We start from the raw sequence: 16,177 nt of genomic DNA, 5'->3' as shown, positions 1-16,177 counted from the left end.
TTCCAAATCTCCTCCATATTCGTATGTATGAATTCAATCAGGACGAATTGGAAAGGGACCGACATTACAGAGGGATCTATCTCCGGCTCCGCCACCGTTGGATTTCCCCAGGGGCCAAGATATCAATATCCCTTGACGTGAGCAGAAACAGCGGGTGGGATCAAAGGTAGGGATGATGCGAGGGTGCCAGGCCAACCAATCCAGTCAACCTGCTAAACATTTCTTCGTCCCCTCGCGGCTCGCCATGCATACTGTATTTACTTACCACCAATTTGTCGGTCTTTCAGGCCCATCCCCCTCACTAATGCCTTGCCTTTTAAGCACTCTTTCCTTCCCAACTTTACACACCTATACCTCACCTCTCCCTGCCCGTCGTCGTCTACCGATCCCCCTTCCCTGTCATCTGCATCTCCCTCTCCCGACTCCGGAGCCAGGAGAGGAGAGCATGCCTGGATGTCCACGGAGAGGTAAGAGACCCGCCATAGATAGCTTCGTGCAGTTCTCTTCCTCCTTTTTCTGTTGTTATGTGTGTGTCTCTTTTAATTCTCTGACACTTCTCCAACGAAAACTTTATTTCTTCGAAGGAATCTGCTGATTGCTCTTCTTTGTTCTGTTCGTTTTGCTTGAAAGGTTCGTTAATTAGGAGATGATAAGCTAGTACTTCTCTTGTTCTAGTGCTTTATCTTCTACCATTGTGCTGCTTGCCATCAAAAGTCTCGAGATTGTTTCCCCTCTTGGATCAACCCCATGCACCAAACCCTAGGTGGTGACAGCTCCGCCTCTTGGACTTCCGCCTGCAGGGAGAGACTCGATGAGATCGGCAAGAAGATCAAGCGAGAGCCGGATACAGCCGCCCTCGCCCTCGCCGCCGCCTCCGCCTCCACCGCGCCGGCCGACAACCGCGCACCCCGCCGCCTCGGTCTCGGCCTCGGCGGCGCCCTCAACACCGTGACCCCCTGCGCCGCGTGCAAGCTCCTCCGCCGCCGCTGCGCGCAGGAGTGCCCCTTCGCCCCCTACTTCTCGCCGCACGAGCCCCACAAGTTCGCCGCCGTCCACAAGGTCTTCGGCGCCAGCAACGTCTCCAAGATGCTCTTGGTAAGCCTAAGCACAAGAAGAAAAATCCCTCCTTTTTATTTTAATTAATTATAAAAAATTGCATCTCGTAACATGCGTGGATGGATTCCGTGCCGACGCGTCGATTCGCACAGGATGTGGCGGAGGGGGTGAGGGCGGACGCGGCGAGCAGCCTGGTGTATGAGGCCAACCTCCGGCTGCGGGACCCCGTGTACGGCTGCATGGGCGCCATCTCCGTGCTGCAGCAGCAGGTGAACGCGCTGGAGGCCGAGCTGGAGGCCGTCAGGGCCGAGATCCTCAAGCACAGGTACCGGCAGGCCGGCGCCGGGGCTGGCCTCGTTGACGACGCGCGCGCCACGGCCAGCTTCGCGGCCCCTGCGCCGGCTCCGGTGCACGCGGGGGACGTGGTGTCGGTGGTGGAGGCAGGCCAAGAGGTTGCATGCGGCGGCGCTGCCGGCGCGCCGGGGATGTCGGCGTCGTCCGCCGTGTACGTTGCCGAAGCCGAGCAGCAGCCCTCAAGTACTACTGATCACTATAGCTCTCTTAACCCCAGTGAGCATGCTGCATACTTTGGCTGACATGCATGAATTTATTTAACATTGTGGTGAGATCACAACTAAACTGCCGGGAGAATAAACTATGTGAAAGTTTAATTTTATATATACAGGTTTTCTAGAAGTAGATCTATAGATGTGGTCACATTGGGCGACGAAAAAGGTCGTCCAGTGGAATATGTGTGCCATTATTTTCTTGTAATTGCCCATAGCGATTGTTGGTTGATTATTAGTTCAATTAAACAATGCACCTTGATCCTACTATATGATGCTCCCTCCATTTCAAAATGCAGATCGTTTTAGCTTTTATAGACTTAGGGTGCGTTCTTTTCCTAGGGTCTAAAGTTTAGACCTGTCACATCAAAGAGAATCTTATCATTTAGAAGTATTAAATAAAGTCTAATTACAAAACTAATTGCAGAACCCAGGGCTAATTCGCGAGACGAATCTAATGGGATATATTAGACCATGATTAGCGGATGATTACTGTAGCATCACTGTGGCAAATTATGGATTAATTAGGCTCATTAAATTTGTCTCGCGAATTAGCACCCATCTGTGCAAAAAGTTTTGTAATTAGACTTTATTTAATACTTCTAAATGACAAGATTCTCTTTGATGTGACGGGTCTAAAGTTTAGAGGGTAGGAAACGAACACACCCTTACAGTAAACACTAGATACGTAAAAATTTATAAATCTAGAAAAGTTAAAACAAACTAAATTTTGAAATGGAGGTAGTACTATGTACTGTGTGGGGGTTCAGCTCTAAAAGATTTAAGTGAATTCCAAAGTGGCTAACACTAAACGTGTGTAGCTCAACCACGATGTTTCATTGGATTGATGCAAGCGTGGGCATTGCTACACTTATTTGCTTTGCATTGAACAATTATTGTTTTCCCCCTTCGTTCCACTTAGATTTTATGAATCTATTGATATCGATATAAATTTCCATCTAGCTATAGGCTGATAATGAATTGGATCTTTTGACTTTTGAGCACTACGTTTTCAGGTACTTATCTATTTGTTTTTCCATGGACCCTTTATTTCAGGTTTTTATTAGGTTTTCCTTTTATTTTCTTTTCTTTCTTTGCAACCGGTGCATACGTATCTACTGGATGATTACTCATGTCGTTGTCCATCTCTCTGTTCCTGGAATTTCAGTCAGTTTTTCAATTTTGCTCTACTAGAACTGTACGCGGATAGGAGAACTCAAAGTCTACAGAACTTATGAATGAAGCAACACAACGAAGCTACTATATAGCACAGTATTTGTGTGCATTCCTCATACTCCAATATATAATGGGTCTATCTATAGCTAGCACACAGACCGCGTATATAATATGATGGATGATCTAATTCTATCGACCGTGAAAAGTTTGCTATCTTCTATCACTGAATTGATCAACGAATTTCCCAGCAGCTTCACTTTTTTCTTGTCTGTTATGCTGATCATTTTCTTTCAGCTATTATGCTAACCTAGCTTTTGCGATTTTCTCACCTTCTGTACACTTCAGTTCGCCAGCATTATCATTTGGTTTCAGAGATCTTTTATCTCTTATAGTACTTGATATCATCACCTTGCCTTGATGTATTGGCTACACATTCGTCTCTTTTTTTTTCCCACGTGCTGATCTAGTTTTTTGTATTGTTTTCTATAACATATTCCTGTTCTGAAGTCAGTGGTGCAGAAAAGCAACAGCTTCATCTGTAGGAAAGATCACTTGCTTTTCTTTGTTTCTACATACAGTTTTTGTGTGCCATATTATTGCACAACAAAGTAGCTGTACCATGTTGCTTAAATAACCTTTTTTTCATTATTTATAGAGTTATACACAGTGGCATACAGTCTCCAAACACTACCTTTCATCACTGAGTTATGTTTTTTTCGTTTACCTTTTGATTAGATTGATTATGCTGCTCTGACAAATTAAACTCTTGCTTCACATGGGTGATCTAAATTATGATAAATATATTAGGGTCAGCTAAAAGTTTAAATACTTTATGTGCGCGCATCGTATAACTTTCACTGCAGGCGGTATATATCACCTTTGCAGGCAAGTCCTTCACCTAGCTGTTTCATGTGATCTTGTCCCCCAATAGAAAGCAATGTTGATCGACTTCTAGTAGCAGGCGTTGGGTCTCTGCATATATTCTGCCATGCTGCATACATGCATGGATTGGACGTCAAATGTCAATGACTAGGCCATGACAGCTATCCTAGCTAATTGCATTCCTGAAGGCTGTAGTAGGACGATGGAGAGGGGCCTTTCCTTGGCGTGCAGAGTTTGCCGATAGCTCGTACTACCAGTTGAGTTCGAAGTTGGTAAAGTCAGGTACAGACAACTCGGCCTCGAATTGCTGCGCATTAAAAATGTTGTTCAGCATCACCAGCTCGTATACGGGCTCCTTCAGCTGGCTCCGGGGCCCCCGTCCATGTGTGTCAGTGTGTGCGAGAGAGACTACGATCTCTTCCCCAGACGGGCGAGAGAAGCTTCAGCCCAGGGCGGCCCTGCCCGTTTGTTTATTTGCTGGGATCTGGTCCACCGTCGTGCTTGCTGCCTGTTGCTTCAGACGCCGGGCACCGCACCGATCCCCGCTTGTCTGCACTCAACCCCGATGCCGATGCTTCAAAGTCTTCACTAGCTAGCTAGCCACGGAACCCAGCACGGAATTGCACACCTGTACAGTGTCACTGATCGATGTGCTCGCTGCTCACGCAATGGCAACGCGTGTAGGCCTACCTGAGATGCCATGGATATGGTTCCGGCGGCCAGCTTGGACCGACGATGTGTGACGATCTGTGCCCGGTGGCCGGAGCTCGCTGTGGTCGAGCAGCGATGGGCCGCCCGGCAACGGCATGCATGTTGAACTAGCTCCTGATCGATCTGGACTGTGGCTTTGACCGGTCGGCAGCGAGTACGGAAGTACACTGCCGATCGATCTGGGCTGTGGCTTAGTTAAATCGTTTGTGGCGATGATAGTAATCTACCGGTTTCACTCATTGACCGGGAGGTGCCGACTTCGCGAATCTTGAGACGCTGCACGTGGTGGTGGCAGCTGCACGCGACCCCGGTAGCGCGGCCGAGTACACTTGTCATCACCGCGCGCACCTTGCTGTTCCAGCACCGCTGACAAATGACAAATCAGAGTCTGTTTGTCGAGTCACAAACACGTTCTTTTCAGAAAGGTCGAGCCTAAATGACTGGAACCTGTCATATGGCAAGTGATATAATGAAGTGGGCCTGGAAAACTAGATGGCCTATCTTAGCATTTACTGAAAAGCAAAAAAAAAAATACAATGTGCAAGGCCTAGTTTCTAACAATCGTGAACTGGGCCTGAAAAACATGGAACCAACGTGTTTATATTAGCCTTTACTTAAAAGGAAAAAAACATGGAACCAACAATGTTGAGAGTGGGATTTGAACCCACGCCCTTTCGGACCAGAACCTTAATCTGGCGCCTTAGACCAACTCGGCCATCTCAACATTCGATGCTGACTTTTCCAAACCTTGCTATTTATTGTTAGATGTGAATGATGCTGACATATTTACTGTCAGGTCCGACCAAGGACCAACGACGCCACGATATGGACGATGGGCCCTACTATAACGCTCCATCATCTAAAAAGAAAGATACTACACGGATCTGATTTTTCCTATGCCTTTACCCAACTATATTGTTTTACTTCAGTGAGACGTCCAGGCGTCCAGCCAATATATTCCATTTATCTTGCAAACACTAAGAAGAAAATGTATCCCTTGAAAAGAATAAAAAAAGACAAATTTTGTTTGGGGGAAACCAAGAAGGTCCTAGGTCCAAACCGTGCTGATGGGCTCTCATCTACTACTATACAGGTCTTGTTGGGCCCTTTTTCAGCCCAGCCAGTTAGGCTGCTCATCTCCCTCCCTCTCGCCACTTCATCACAAACACATAATGGCTCCAAACGTCGTCCAATTTGGTAATGATCCAATTCAGAGACAGCCATGCTCTTCGTCCGAAACGAAAAAAAAATATCTCGTGTCACATCGTCCTAGGGTCATCCCATAATTACAATAATTACACAGCGTAACTAATGTTACTGGAGAACTAAGCTATCTTTTCAGAAAGTGGAGGAGCAGTGGAATGAATTCAGCTCTGCTCGGATCGGAGGCTCTGACCATGAGGCAGTCTCTAGCCATTGGAGACGTGTTAGATTCTTGAATCGAAACTGGATTTCGGTGGTACACTGGATGCAGCGGATAAGGTCCATGTAGTGCATGCTGCTCTCTCTTTTTGCTGCCACAACTGACTTTTTCTGCAAATATCTAGACCATCTAATGATCACTATCAGTACAAATACCTCGTTGCTGCGTCAGATGTACACTCCACTTCTCCACCCTAAGAAACTTCTCTAGAAAATCGAGACGCAAACGTTGAGCTCTGTCCGTTTCTTCAGTCGCCTGGGATAAGATCGCTTTGCCTAGCAAGCTTCAGCATTGGCCGTATATATACAGTGCAGTTCGGCTGCGGCTGGAAACGGATGAGCCCTTGCTAGCTAGCGTCTGCAGCTACTGGTGCTTAAAGAAGCTCCCCTAGCTAGCTTGTCTGATCTGGAGTCACGTACAATGGCACAACCTATCAGAAGGTCCTCAAGATCAGAAGCTCCGGCTGACGACCTGCATGCGTTACAGGTGTTTCGCTGCTCCAGTCCCTCACGTCACACCGTACATTGCGACTCTACGGATGCGCACGACTTGATGACGTAGGCTGTGGACACAACAATATTCTAAGCATACTAGTATAATAACCGATGAAGGGGATGGATTGAAGATCTGCCATTTGCGTCTTCTAGAAGAGTATCCTTATCATTAGCTGCTCTCCTGCCTCGTCCGCCACTAATAGCAGGAGATGGTGGCGGAGCCCACCGATCCTCTCGATCGCAAAGGCGGTGCAGCAAAGAGCGAGCTAGGCCTAGTAGTTACTGTCTACGTCTAGGGCGCAAAGAAAGGGACGGTCAAAAGGCATGAATCCCCCTGCCGATCGATATACCAAAAATCTTGTGGAGGCAGCACTCGCACTCGCACCCGCACTCGCATCTCCAAAAAAATAAGGCCACTTTGATCGATCTAGCTACCTTTTCTAGCTAGCTCCTGTGCAATCCCATCCCAGCTAGGTAGTAACACAACCCAGGGATCGATGTACCCATACAGACGAGCCTGCATCAGCGTGATTCAGTTCACACACACATCGATAAAGACCAAAGCAGGCCATGCATGCTCGGCCGTTATAGTCAGATCCGTGTTGCTGTAGGATTGTATAGCTAGCGAATCCGAAGGTATCGATCCGTATTGGCTCACGGTTGCAACAAGAACGCGCGTGCATACAGCTCCAGAATTGTGGCAATGAAGGCCGCGTCCGGGGCGATCGACCGGTGGAACCTGTTGGATAGCTCAGTTCGTCGATCGATGTGCCCTGAACTGAGCCAACCGCCGCCCGCTGGCTAGAGCGAGCTAGCTAGCTGCCACTGGCAGTGCCGGGCGGAGTCGATCGAGGCCTAAGTGGGCGCGACACGCACACGTGACACACAGCCAGCGGTGTGCTGGCGCCCTTAATCCTTCCTCCCTGGTCGCCTGCTCGCTTGCCGAGCGAGCACCACCACCATCCATCCTCTGGCTCCTGATTCCTCAGCTACCTTTTCATTTTCCCCTTGCGGTGGCCTCTGACGCGGCCGCGGCGTCACGGTGGCGTCACCCGCCCCGCGGCGCGCGCGCCCCCACGGCACGACCGCTGTCGGGGCGCGTCGGCGTCGCCTCCCTCCCGGATTCATTGCCGCGCCCGCGCTAACTCCACCGGCCTAAATGCTTGACCCGGCGCCAGCAGGGGAGGGAGTACACAGGCCTTGTCCTACGCGCGCACTGTGGATGGGCGTGCGTGCGTGACTGACCGGCCGTCGCCGTCACGGCCCCGCCGCATCCGCGAACTGGAACGACGGTCATGATCGTCCGCACGCCCATCCCTTTGCCCGCGATTGACTTCGGGCAGGAAGAGAGTCAGCCGGCTTCTTCGCTCTCCTCCTCATGTCTTTGCCAACAGAGCAGCAGCAGCAGCAGCAGCGTGACCAACCGCCGTTCGGTCTCCCAGGCGGACCGCACCAGGTCGTCCGGACACCACCAACCCACCACGGCACGGGCGCCCGCCGTGACTGGCGCGCCCGTACGAACCCGACGTTTCCGCACGCCCAAAGCCGTGGCCGGCGCACGCTCGAGCTCGATTCCTAGACGGATTTTCATTTCGAGCACGGGCATCGTGGTGCGCCGTGACCCGACGCAAGTGCATCCGGTACGGTGCCGGCACCACCGGCAGCGCATTGCAATGGACGGCACGGGCGGCGGAAAGCCGTGCCCTCTCGGACGAGCACCGGCTGCATGCCGGCAGGGTCGGCGAGCCAGCCGATCAGCCGACTCGATCTGATCGACCGGCAGCAGAAGGAACACCACACTAACGCCGCGGCTCTGCCCGTGTCGGGCCGGCCGGACGGTGCCCTGACGCCGCCGCCGTTGCTTTCCTTCCCCCAGCTCGCGCATTACGGCCTGTCGCCCCCCTACCTCCCCGAGATCTAGTGCGCGCCCCCTCTTGCTAATTCCCGTCCCCTCCTCTCCATGGCTTTTCGCTTTACACACGCGGCCCGGACGGTGGAGTGACCTGAGTTCAGACCGCCTTTCCTTTGCTTGTACTCATGCACGTCCCTTTTCCTCACGCGCGCGCACGCACGCACGCCATAGGAGAAAAGGGTGTGGCATTTCTCCGTCGACCACTAACCCGTGCTATCTATAACGAGCTTTGTTCTCCTAATCTTTCTGGCCCGGCCGGCCGGACTCTTCGCCGTCCAGGAGCGTAAAAGCGCAGCACGCACCGCCGGTTCTCCCGTCCCGTCCATACGATCTTCCCTAGTTCGTCGCCTTTACATGCATGTTAAAAGAAAAGGTAAAAGTGCTAGGCTAGGGCTGCGGCTACATGCGTTCGTGCGCGCGGGGAAGATGGAGCGGAGATGCAAGCAAAGCGACAAACCGGTGGTCATCGAGTGCTGCTGCTCCCGGATGAACTGAACGGTCGGCACTCGCCGCCGCTGTAAAAAGCTGTGGCGTCCACGCATCCGCAGATCCGCTAATGAAAGCGTGCCGGGACGTACGTAGCCGCCATCTTCCTTGATCGTTATATGAGCCATCCTATCCGTGCCGTGCCGTCCCTTTCCGGCGTCGTGCCGTGCGACGGGCGATGCCGCGCCTGCCTTGTCGCGCGCGCGTGCTCGGCTTGGCGTTTCTTCCGTAGGCCAAACAGTGGAGCTGGACCACCGTTCCGGCCGGCCGCAGCCGCGCGCGATGCGACCGGTCCTACGAACCCTCCTCCCGCGCGGCCGGCCGGAGCTCCGGAGTGAGAGTGAGCAAGGTGTATATCAGAAGCCCCGCGGTTACAGCCTCGAGTGGTCGTCACGACCTGCGTCACGCCGTCGTCGGCCGGGCCCCCCGGCCGCGCGTGTCCTGGGCGTGGCTTCTCACCGCCAGGCGACGGGGACAGACACGGACGCGACGCGATCCCGGGGTTTGGCCCCATGCATGTGCGGCGACTGATGGCAGACGCGGAGCCACGGACACCGCGGCGTGCCGATCCCCAGCCGACGCGGCGCTGTTGCCGCTCGGCGCGCCCCCGGTTGGCCGGGTCTCTCCTGCCCACGCGCAGGTTAATTTCTCTCGGTCACCAACTCGACCATCACCGTGCTCTCTCTGCTCCGCACGACGCGGACACGCAGCCGAGCGGGCGGCCGGTGCCGTACAGGGGGACAGCGTGGCACGGCCCGCCGTCGCCGCCGTGTCGAGTTCGACATGGACCGATTTAAGCAGCGGGGGGCTCGTGTTGGTTGGTTCAGCTGCCTGAAATGCTGCTGAAAGATCATCGGCCGCTCAGCTAACAGCATGGTGTGGCACCGAGCACATTTTGGGGCTCCGTTTCCTGCCACGACCGAGCCGAGTCGAGCCACGACCGGCACTGCTGCTGCTAGATACAGAAAAGGAAAAAGAACATCGATAGCCGCTGGCAACCAAACTCTGCTCGTTTCGATGACGCCGCCTTGCACTGGTAGCCAAAACAGAATCGGGTTTCTCCAGGTGACGTCTAGGGTTTATCCGGCGGAGAAATTAAGGCGGCGAAAGGGAGCGTCGCGACGGCCCTCGAGTGAAAATGAGGCTTACACATCAGGGCGATGTGATCGTGTGAGGCCCCGGGAGAGACCAGCGCGCCCTGCTCGATCAGGGGGGAATGGCGAGGTCAGATCGGTGCGCATCTCCACTTGTCTTGTTCTATTCTGAGGCGGTAATCGACACGGCAAGGTGATCCCGTCACGATTCGGAATTTTGTGGAGACACTTATTTGCTGCCGTGATGGCTCGTGTGTGCACATTTCAACATCCATTGCGTCATTCCGAATCTGATGATGATTGCGTGGTTAAAACTGAGACCAGCAAATGTGGTGCGATTAGTTTTTTTTTTCTGAGCTGGTAATCTGGATGCCGACGGAATTACTACCGTGGCATGTCACGTGCCACTCAAAGAATATAGCCACTAATTTCCCAAAAAAAAAATCTATAAAATACAAGCACCCAACACCCGAACCCTGGTGTGACAACTGAGCTACATTCAATTCACATTGTACAATTAACTTTCATAATCTTACTATTCATACAATATAGTGTGTGTATTGGTATTCCATCTGAAAAAAATACTATCAAATATCTACAAACATATGCTGCTTTAGGATCACTGCCGGTTAAACTTTTTTAAACTTTAACCGTCAATGTATCAAGAATGATGTGAATTGACAATGCAACGTCAATTTGTTTTACTGTAAATTAATCATGAAAAAAAATTATATAATATTTTACCGTATTTATGTGAAATTAACGTCATAATTTTCATAAAAATAGCTAGCTGAAATGTTACTTTGTAGGCTACGTCGATATTGAGACATCATATATACGTATATCATAGGTATTAGAAGTTCATAAAAAAATAGGACCCATAGCTAGCTAGTAACCATAATTGTTTACCTTACTTTCATCTGCGGGCAATGGGCATCGTGGACGAAAAACCGAATATAACCAGGAGGGGAACCATATGAACTATGCATCGAACAATCTTCAACATTCAATAGACAGATACGGATGCTCCTTTGCTCCGGTAGGGACCCAACGCAAGTAATGCTCGCACCTTATGATTGGGCGGCGGATGAGCATCCCTCTCTCGCATGATTCGACGACGTGGATCGCGAATTCGCATGCCCTTTACATACATCAGCTTCTCACTCACCTGACGCGTCCCGGAGAAACCCCATCCACTACATGCAATCGCGGAGGACCTGGAGATAGACATTTCCCCTGCTAGCTGACGCCATGCTTCCAGCAGCAGCAGCAGCAGCAGCAGCATCGTCGACTCAGCGAGCAACAGCGAGCGGCGAGCAATCATGGCGTCCACGAGCCACGACGACGCGCCCGCCCACCTAAATAACCGCACGCGATCGGCCGCAAATCTGCGTCTACGAATGGACAGGGAAGGGCGCGCACTTTCACTCGCTCCGATCCGTCCCCCGGCCACTTCCGCCCGGCGCGCCCCGCCGGCATCCTCAGCTCGTCGCGCGGGGGCTCGGCATGCGCGCGCGCGCAGGGACACACGTCGTCGGAGATGGCTGGCTTTTGGCGCGCGCGCATTTGCCCCCCGCTCGCTCGCTCTCTCTCTCTCTCTCAACAACCACCGCCACCATTACGGCCTCCACCAACACCGGCACCCCCATCCACCACACTAACTCCCCTGCCTGCCCCCGCCTGCACCCAGCAGCCGTGTGGAGCAGCAGCAGCCGGCCAAGGGCACGGCTGGAGGGCAGCAGGAGGAATCAGGCAGAACTGAAAGCTTGCTTATTTTGGAGCCCGTACGGATGTACCCCCATCGACCGTAACATGTCAGGAAAACAGGGCCATGATGATGCACTGTTGAACTATATATAGATATATGCCTTAAAAACTGCTGATGACAACAATGTTGATCAGTCACTGTGGCATGCAACTGACGGGGATCGGAGCTTGTGACAGCTTCAAGCCCCAGTGAGACCCTGCGAGCCCATGCCCATGCCCCGGCCGGGCTAAGGTTGATGGCTCCGCGCGCTTTCGGCGAATAAATAGAGCCACTGCGGTTGCGCATCCATCACCCAAGTACGCGCCCTGCTGCCTGCGCCGGAAGGATGGAACTCAACTGTGCGCCATCGCGCAGCATGTGAGAGGACCACGGGACACTGGTGCGGCGACGCCCGATGGTGGATGGATGGATCGACCTACCACTCCGATCGATCCTTTAATGGCTGCGTCCATCACATGCATGTTTTCAGATCCTCCTGCAGCAGCACGCCCTGCATGCTCGCGAAAAATAGGGAATTTATCCACCTGTTGTTCATGTTTTGTGTTTTCTGATACTGTTAAGAGTACCTACCGCTTATTATGGCTCTGTAGATTTTCAGAGCTGTTTCTGTCGGGAAAGGAGTGATGGCCTGATGGCCTGATGGGTCACCCTCGAGTGAGTGAGTGAGTGACTGCCCGGGGTAAATGAGCTGCCTGATCGAACCGGGTCACGGGAGACGCGACAGGTGGTAACAGTGCATTTGGGCACATCCAGGATGGTCATCGGAGGTGGACACAATCTTGCCCCAACCTTGAACGGTTTCTCTGGCCGCCGGAGCTTTCACGGGCCACCGCCGCGCGCGTAACTTTCACCGTCCGATGTCTAGTACGGGTGGTAATTTTCACCGGCGTAAAACCTAGCTAGCTGACCGAACGGGAGTGTACAGGACACACCCGTGTGTGGTGGTGTGTCTACGGATTACAGAATATGGAGATGGCTACGGCACAACCAGAGATGTCTACGGGAGATTTTCTGCGGCGCCGCGCGCTTTTAGGAATGGCGACGCTCCAGCGCTCCAGGAAGGACGAGGTTGACGGACGGTTAGCGGTGCTCAGCATCGGCCTTGACTTATTCACCTCACGTACGAAGTGACGGTTAGGTTCCGGCTCTGGACACGTATAGCTAGCTAGCTGCTCCCAGCCTACTGAAGAGTACTACTAGCTTATACGTGCTACTACAACCTTCGTTTTCAAACGAAAGATGCACTAGTCTTGTGACCTAAATCAAACTTATGACTGAGAGTATAGAGAATGTGTTAAAATTCATAATACCAAATGAATACGGTACAGGACATTTTATGGCAAATTTATTTGATGAAACTAACTTGATGTTATTGCGTAGTATTTCTTTTAGGAAAAAAAATAAAACCTCTGCCTGCCAGGTGTCTGGAACAAGTTTCAGCATCATTAAATAATTAAAATATCTTTATGTCTATATAAATACAGCTACTTGTAAAATAAATACTGTTGCTGCTATATGCCTGTCCTGGGACTGAATAACGTGGGAACAGCAGCGTAGCATTGCCTGCACTGGACCACCACCACCACCACCACCAAATCATATGTTAGTGGTTGCCTTCTCATAAATACCAACTAGTCCAAGCAGATCATTCATGGTTACTCTCACGCTCTCAATGCTAATTCCAGATCCGCGTGCGATACATCAACCTCTCATCAGCGGCACTAACGAGTTCATTAGTACTCCACTACTACTCCTTCAGTTCTAAACACCAACTTAAATTAGAAACAGAAAAAGAAAAAAAAGCACGAAATTAAATAAACCTGAATTCCTTTCAAGTTTAAGTTTACCACTCATCATATACATGCATATATACTATATGCACCAAGTAAAAAGCTGTCCAACCTGCTGCACAATATCTACTCAGCCTCCCCCCAGGCTTTTCTGCATCCCCTTCGACCGGGATCAGTCAAGAAAACACCCCCAAAAAAGAAAAGATCAAAAATTACACCGCCTACAGGCAGATGCTTTTTGATCCATGGTTGTATGATTAATCAGGCCCTCAGAGATCATTAACTTCTGGAGCGCCTGCGTGCTACCACCTACGAGACGAGGTTAGCTAAGCGGGCGAGGCATGATGTCCTTACTGCTCCTCCGGCCGCCGCCGCCGGTAGCCTCCCGGCGAAGCTCCGCGACCGCGCGTAGAGCACGGCGCAGAGCAGCGTGCCCACGGCGCACGTCGCGCCCCACACCACGAACGTCTCCTGGTAGCAGCCGGCGCCGATGCAGCGGTGGCTGCCCCGCGCCCCGCGCTGGTAGAGGTACGCCGCGAAGTAGCCGAAGCAAAGCGAGCCGACGGGGATGTTGGTCACCACCACGTTGTGGTTCACGCCGAAGTTCTTGGTGCCGAACAGTTCGCCCGTCGCCGACACGGCCACCGACGTGATGGCGCCCGTGCACGTGCCGATCACCGCCGTGCTCAGGTACAGGAACAAGTCGCTCGGGTAGAGCAGCAGGAAGAAGGCGCCCGCCATGGGCGCCATCAGTGACGCCATGGATCCCGTCCTTGAGATGGAGTAGCCACTCCTGCAGTACATGCAAATGAACGGAACACACACTTAGCACCAAATAAAACAGGCGGACAAAGATGAACATGAACTCTTTTTGTAGCAACAAGTTCGTTAGCACGTCAATTTTAAAAGACCGGATCGATGGATCTAGAAAGTTGAAACTGAGACGACCGAGTCCTTTTGGATGGACTGACTCCAAGAACTCAGGATGCAGATTCAAACAAAAATAGACATGTAGTAAAACTACTTCTAAATTCCGTATTAAATTTCCAAGTGGTGTGAACAGAATGCTTGCTGCTTACTTCGCGGAGTAGTAGTCCAGGAAGGAAGGGAGCAGGCGGCCGAAGAATCCAAACGACGACGACAGCGAGACCAGAGTGGAAGTCTGCGCGAGCCGTCGCGACTCGGCGATCTGTCCCAGGTTGTTCAGGAACACCAGACCCAGGGTGCCGCTGAACATGTAGCTGAAGAAGTAGAGCCAGAAGTCCAGCTTCCTCAGCAGCCCGAGGCCGCCGATCTCCTCTCGCGGCTTCTCCGCGGCGGAGTCCCCCTCCTTGCTCCCAGCGTCGGCGATATCGATGGCGACGACCCTCTCGATGGCGTCGGCGTCGTCGTCGGCGCCGAGGTCGTGGATCCTGTTCTCCCGCTTGGTCTCCCGTATCTTGTTGAGGCTCTCGCGGATCCTGAGCGCGAGCGGGATGAGGATGGGGGTGGCGAGCAGCACGCTGAGGCTGACCATGTGCTCCCTCGACGACAGCCCGTTGGACGTGGAGCCGATGCTGCCGACGACGGCGCAGGCGCCCGTGGCGAGCGTGATGGCGAACATGACGAGGAATGCCGCGTCCGTGCTCGCGGCGCTCGTGAGGTCGACCACCCGGAGCGACGGCGCCACCACGACGGTGACGAGCATGGGCACGACGGCATTGAGGAGGAGGTAGGCCTTGGCCTTGGAGTTGGCCAGGCCGGGTATGGAGTCCGCGAGGCTGGTGTAGACCTTGGCGCTGAGGCCGAGGTAGCTGGTGGCGAGGCTCACCGCGACGCGGCTGCTGGAGCCGAAGTTGCGGATGCAGAGGAGGTAGCAGACGGTGTTGATCCAGCAGATGCCATTCCCGGCCAGGGAGGTGAGCAGGAACAGGTGCCAGTACCGGAGGCCGGCGCTGTCGAGGAACAGGTACTGGACGCCGTAGCCGACGAGGCCGAACGCGGCGCCGACGAAGGCGACGAGCCAGAGCGGCAGGTAGAGCGCGGCCACCCCGGAGAACCAGCCGAAGAGCTTGCCGGCGTCGGACGCGAAGGCCAGGAAGTTGAGCTGCACCTGCGAGATGTGCTTGAGGTCCTTGAGCTGCGACGAGTAGACGGGGAAGTCGGCGTTGGGCCCGTTGATGGTCTGCAGCCAGATGCTCCCGACGAGGCTCAGCCAGTGGGCCGAGGAAGGGGAAGAAGACATGGCGGAGGGAGTCGTGTCCCGGTGGTGCTGCCCACTTGAGAGCTGTAATGCCTGTGCCTGCCAGGTATTTATGCAGCGCCGGCGGTTAAGCCAGACCCGGCAATTCAATGCCCCGACTGCGATGTCCGTGTCTGCAAGCCAGATTTGTGGTTTGCTTTGCTGGGATTTTTCACAGGTTAGACAAGGCCTAAGACTTCATCTAAATCCAGAAGAGAGCCGAGTAGGCAGGCCAGCAGCCTAAGTGCTATCAGCCCAACAGAGCCTGCCTACAGGCGCCCAGGCCAAGGCCGGCCAAGATGTAACTTTCGGCCGGTGTGATCACAACGGGGTGCCTCAGTTCAGACGTGAGACTGTTGGTTGCCCGGGAGCCTTTCAGGCTCTGCCGTAGCCTGACATCTGTTGCCGCTTGCTTACAAATAAAAGACTACGACCAGTTGCGGGATCTATTTCCCGGCCGGGGAACACTCAATCAAAGGCCGCTGCTCATGGTTGCGCTGCGGCCACGACGGGCCAGACCGCGGGCAGAGTTGATGACTCGACATGGCCGCGCACGTCACCGGGATCTGCTCGTCGTCAGAGGCTGCATTGTGTGCCG

General features: G+C 53.1%; 2 protein-coding genes and 1 non-coding gene across 3 annotated transcripts; 1 reads left to right on the top strand and 2 right to left on the bottom strand.

Moving 5' to 3' along the window:
* Positions 1-293: 293 nt before the first annotated feature.
* Positions 294-1,981, top strand: LOC112894594 (LOB domain-containing protein 15-like). The gene is made up of 3 exons (XM_025962357.1): positions 294-467; positions 801-1,095; positions 1,209-1,981. Exons 1-3 carry the CDS (start codon positions 454-456, stop codon positions 1,650-1,652), a joined length of 753 nt encoding a protein of 250 aa, XP_025818142.1. The 5' UTR covers positions 294-453; the 3' UTR covers positions 1,653-1,981.
* A 3,053-nt stretch (positions 1,982-5,034) lies between these two features.
* On the bottom strand, positions 5,035-5,115 carry TRNAL-AAG. Its single transcript has one exon. It is a non-coding gene; the product is annotated as a tRNA-Leu (tRNA).
* Positions 5,116-13,369: 8,254 nt separating this feature from the next.
* LOC112895267 (protein NUCLEAR FUSION DEFECTIVE 4-like) lies at positions 13,370-15,629 on the bottom strand. The gene is made up of 2 exons (XM_025963211.1): positions 14,438-15,629; positions 13,370-14,151 (listed from the first exon to the last, which is right to left on the bottom strand). The coding sequence occupies exons 1-2, from the start codon at positions 15,580-15,582 to the stop codon at positions 13,668-13,670; spliced, it is 1,629 nt and encodes a 542-aa protein (XP_025818996.1). The 5' UTR covers positions 15,583-15,629; the 3' UTR covers positions 13,370-13,667.
* Between the last annotated feature and the right edge of the window lie 548 nt (positions 15,630-16,177).

This window comes from Panicum hallii, chromosome 5 (genome assembly GCF_002211085.1).
Source record: "Panicum hallii strain FIL2 chromosome 5, PHallii_v3.1, whole genome shotgun sequence".
Classification (NCBI taxonomy): Eukaryota; Viridiplantae; Streptophyta; class Magnoliopsida; order Poales; family Poaceae; genus Panicum; species Panicum hallii.
The sequence above is the reverse complement of the archived record's forward strand: the minus strand, read 5'-3'. Positions and strand labels throughout refer to the sequence as shown.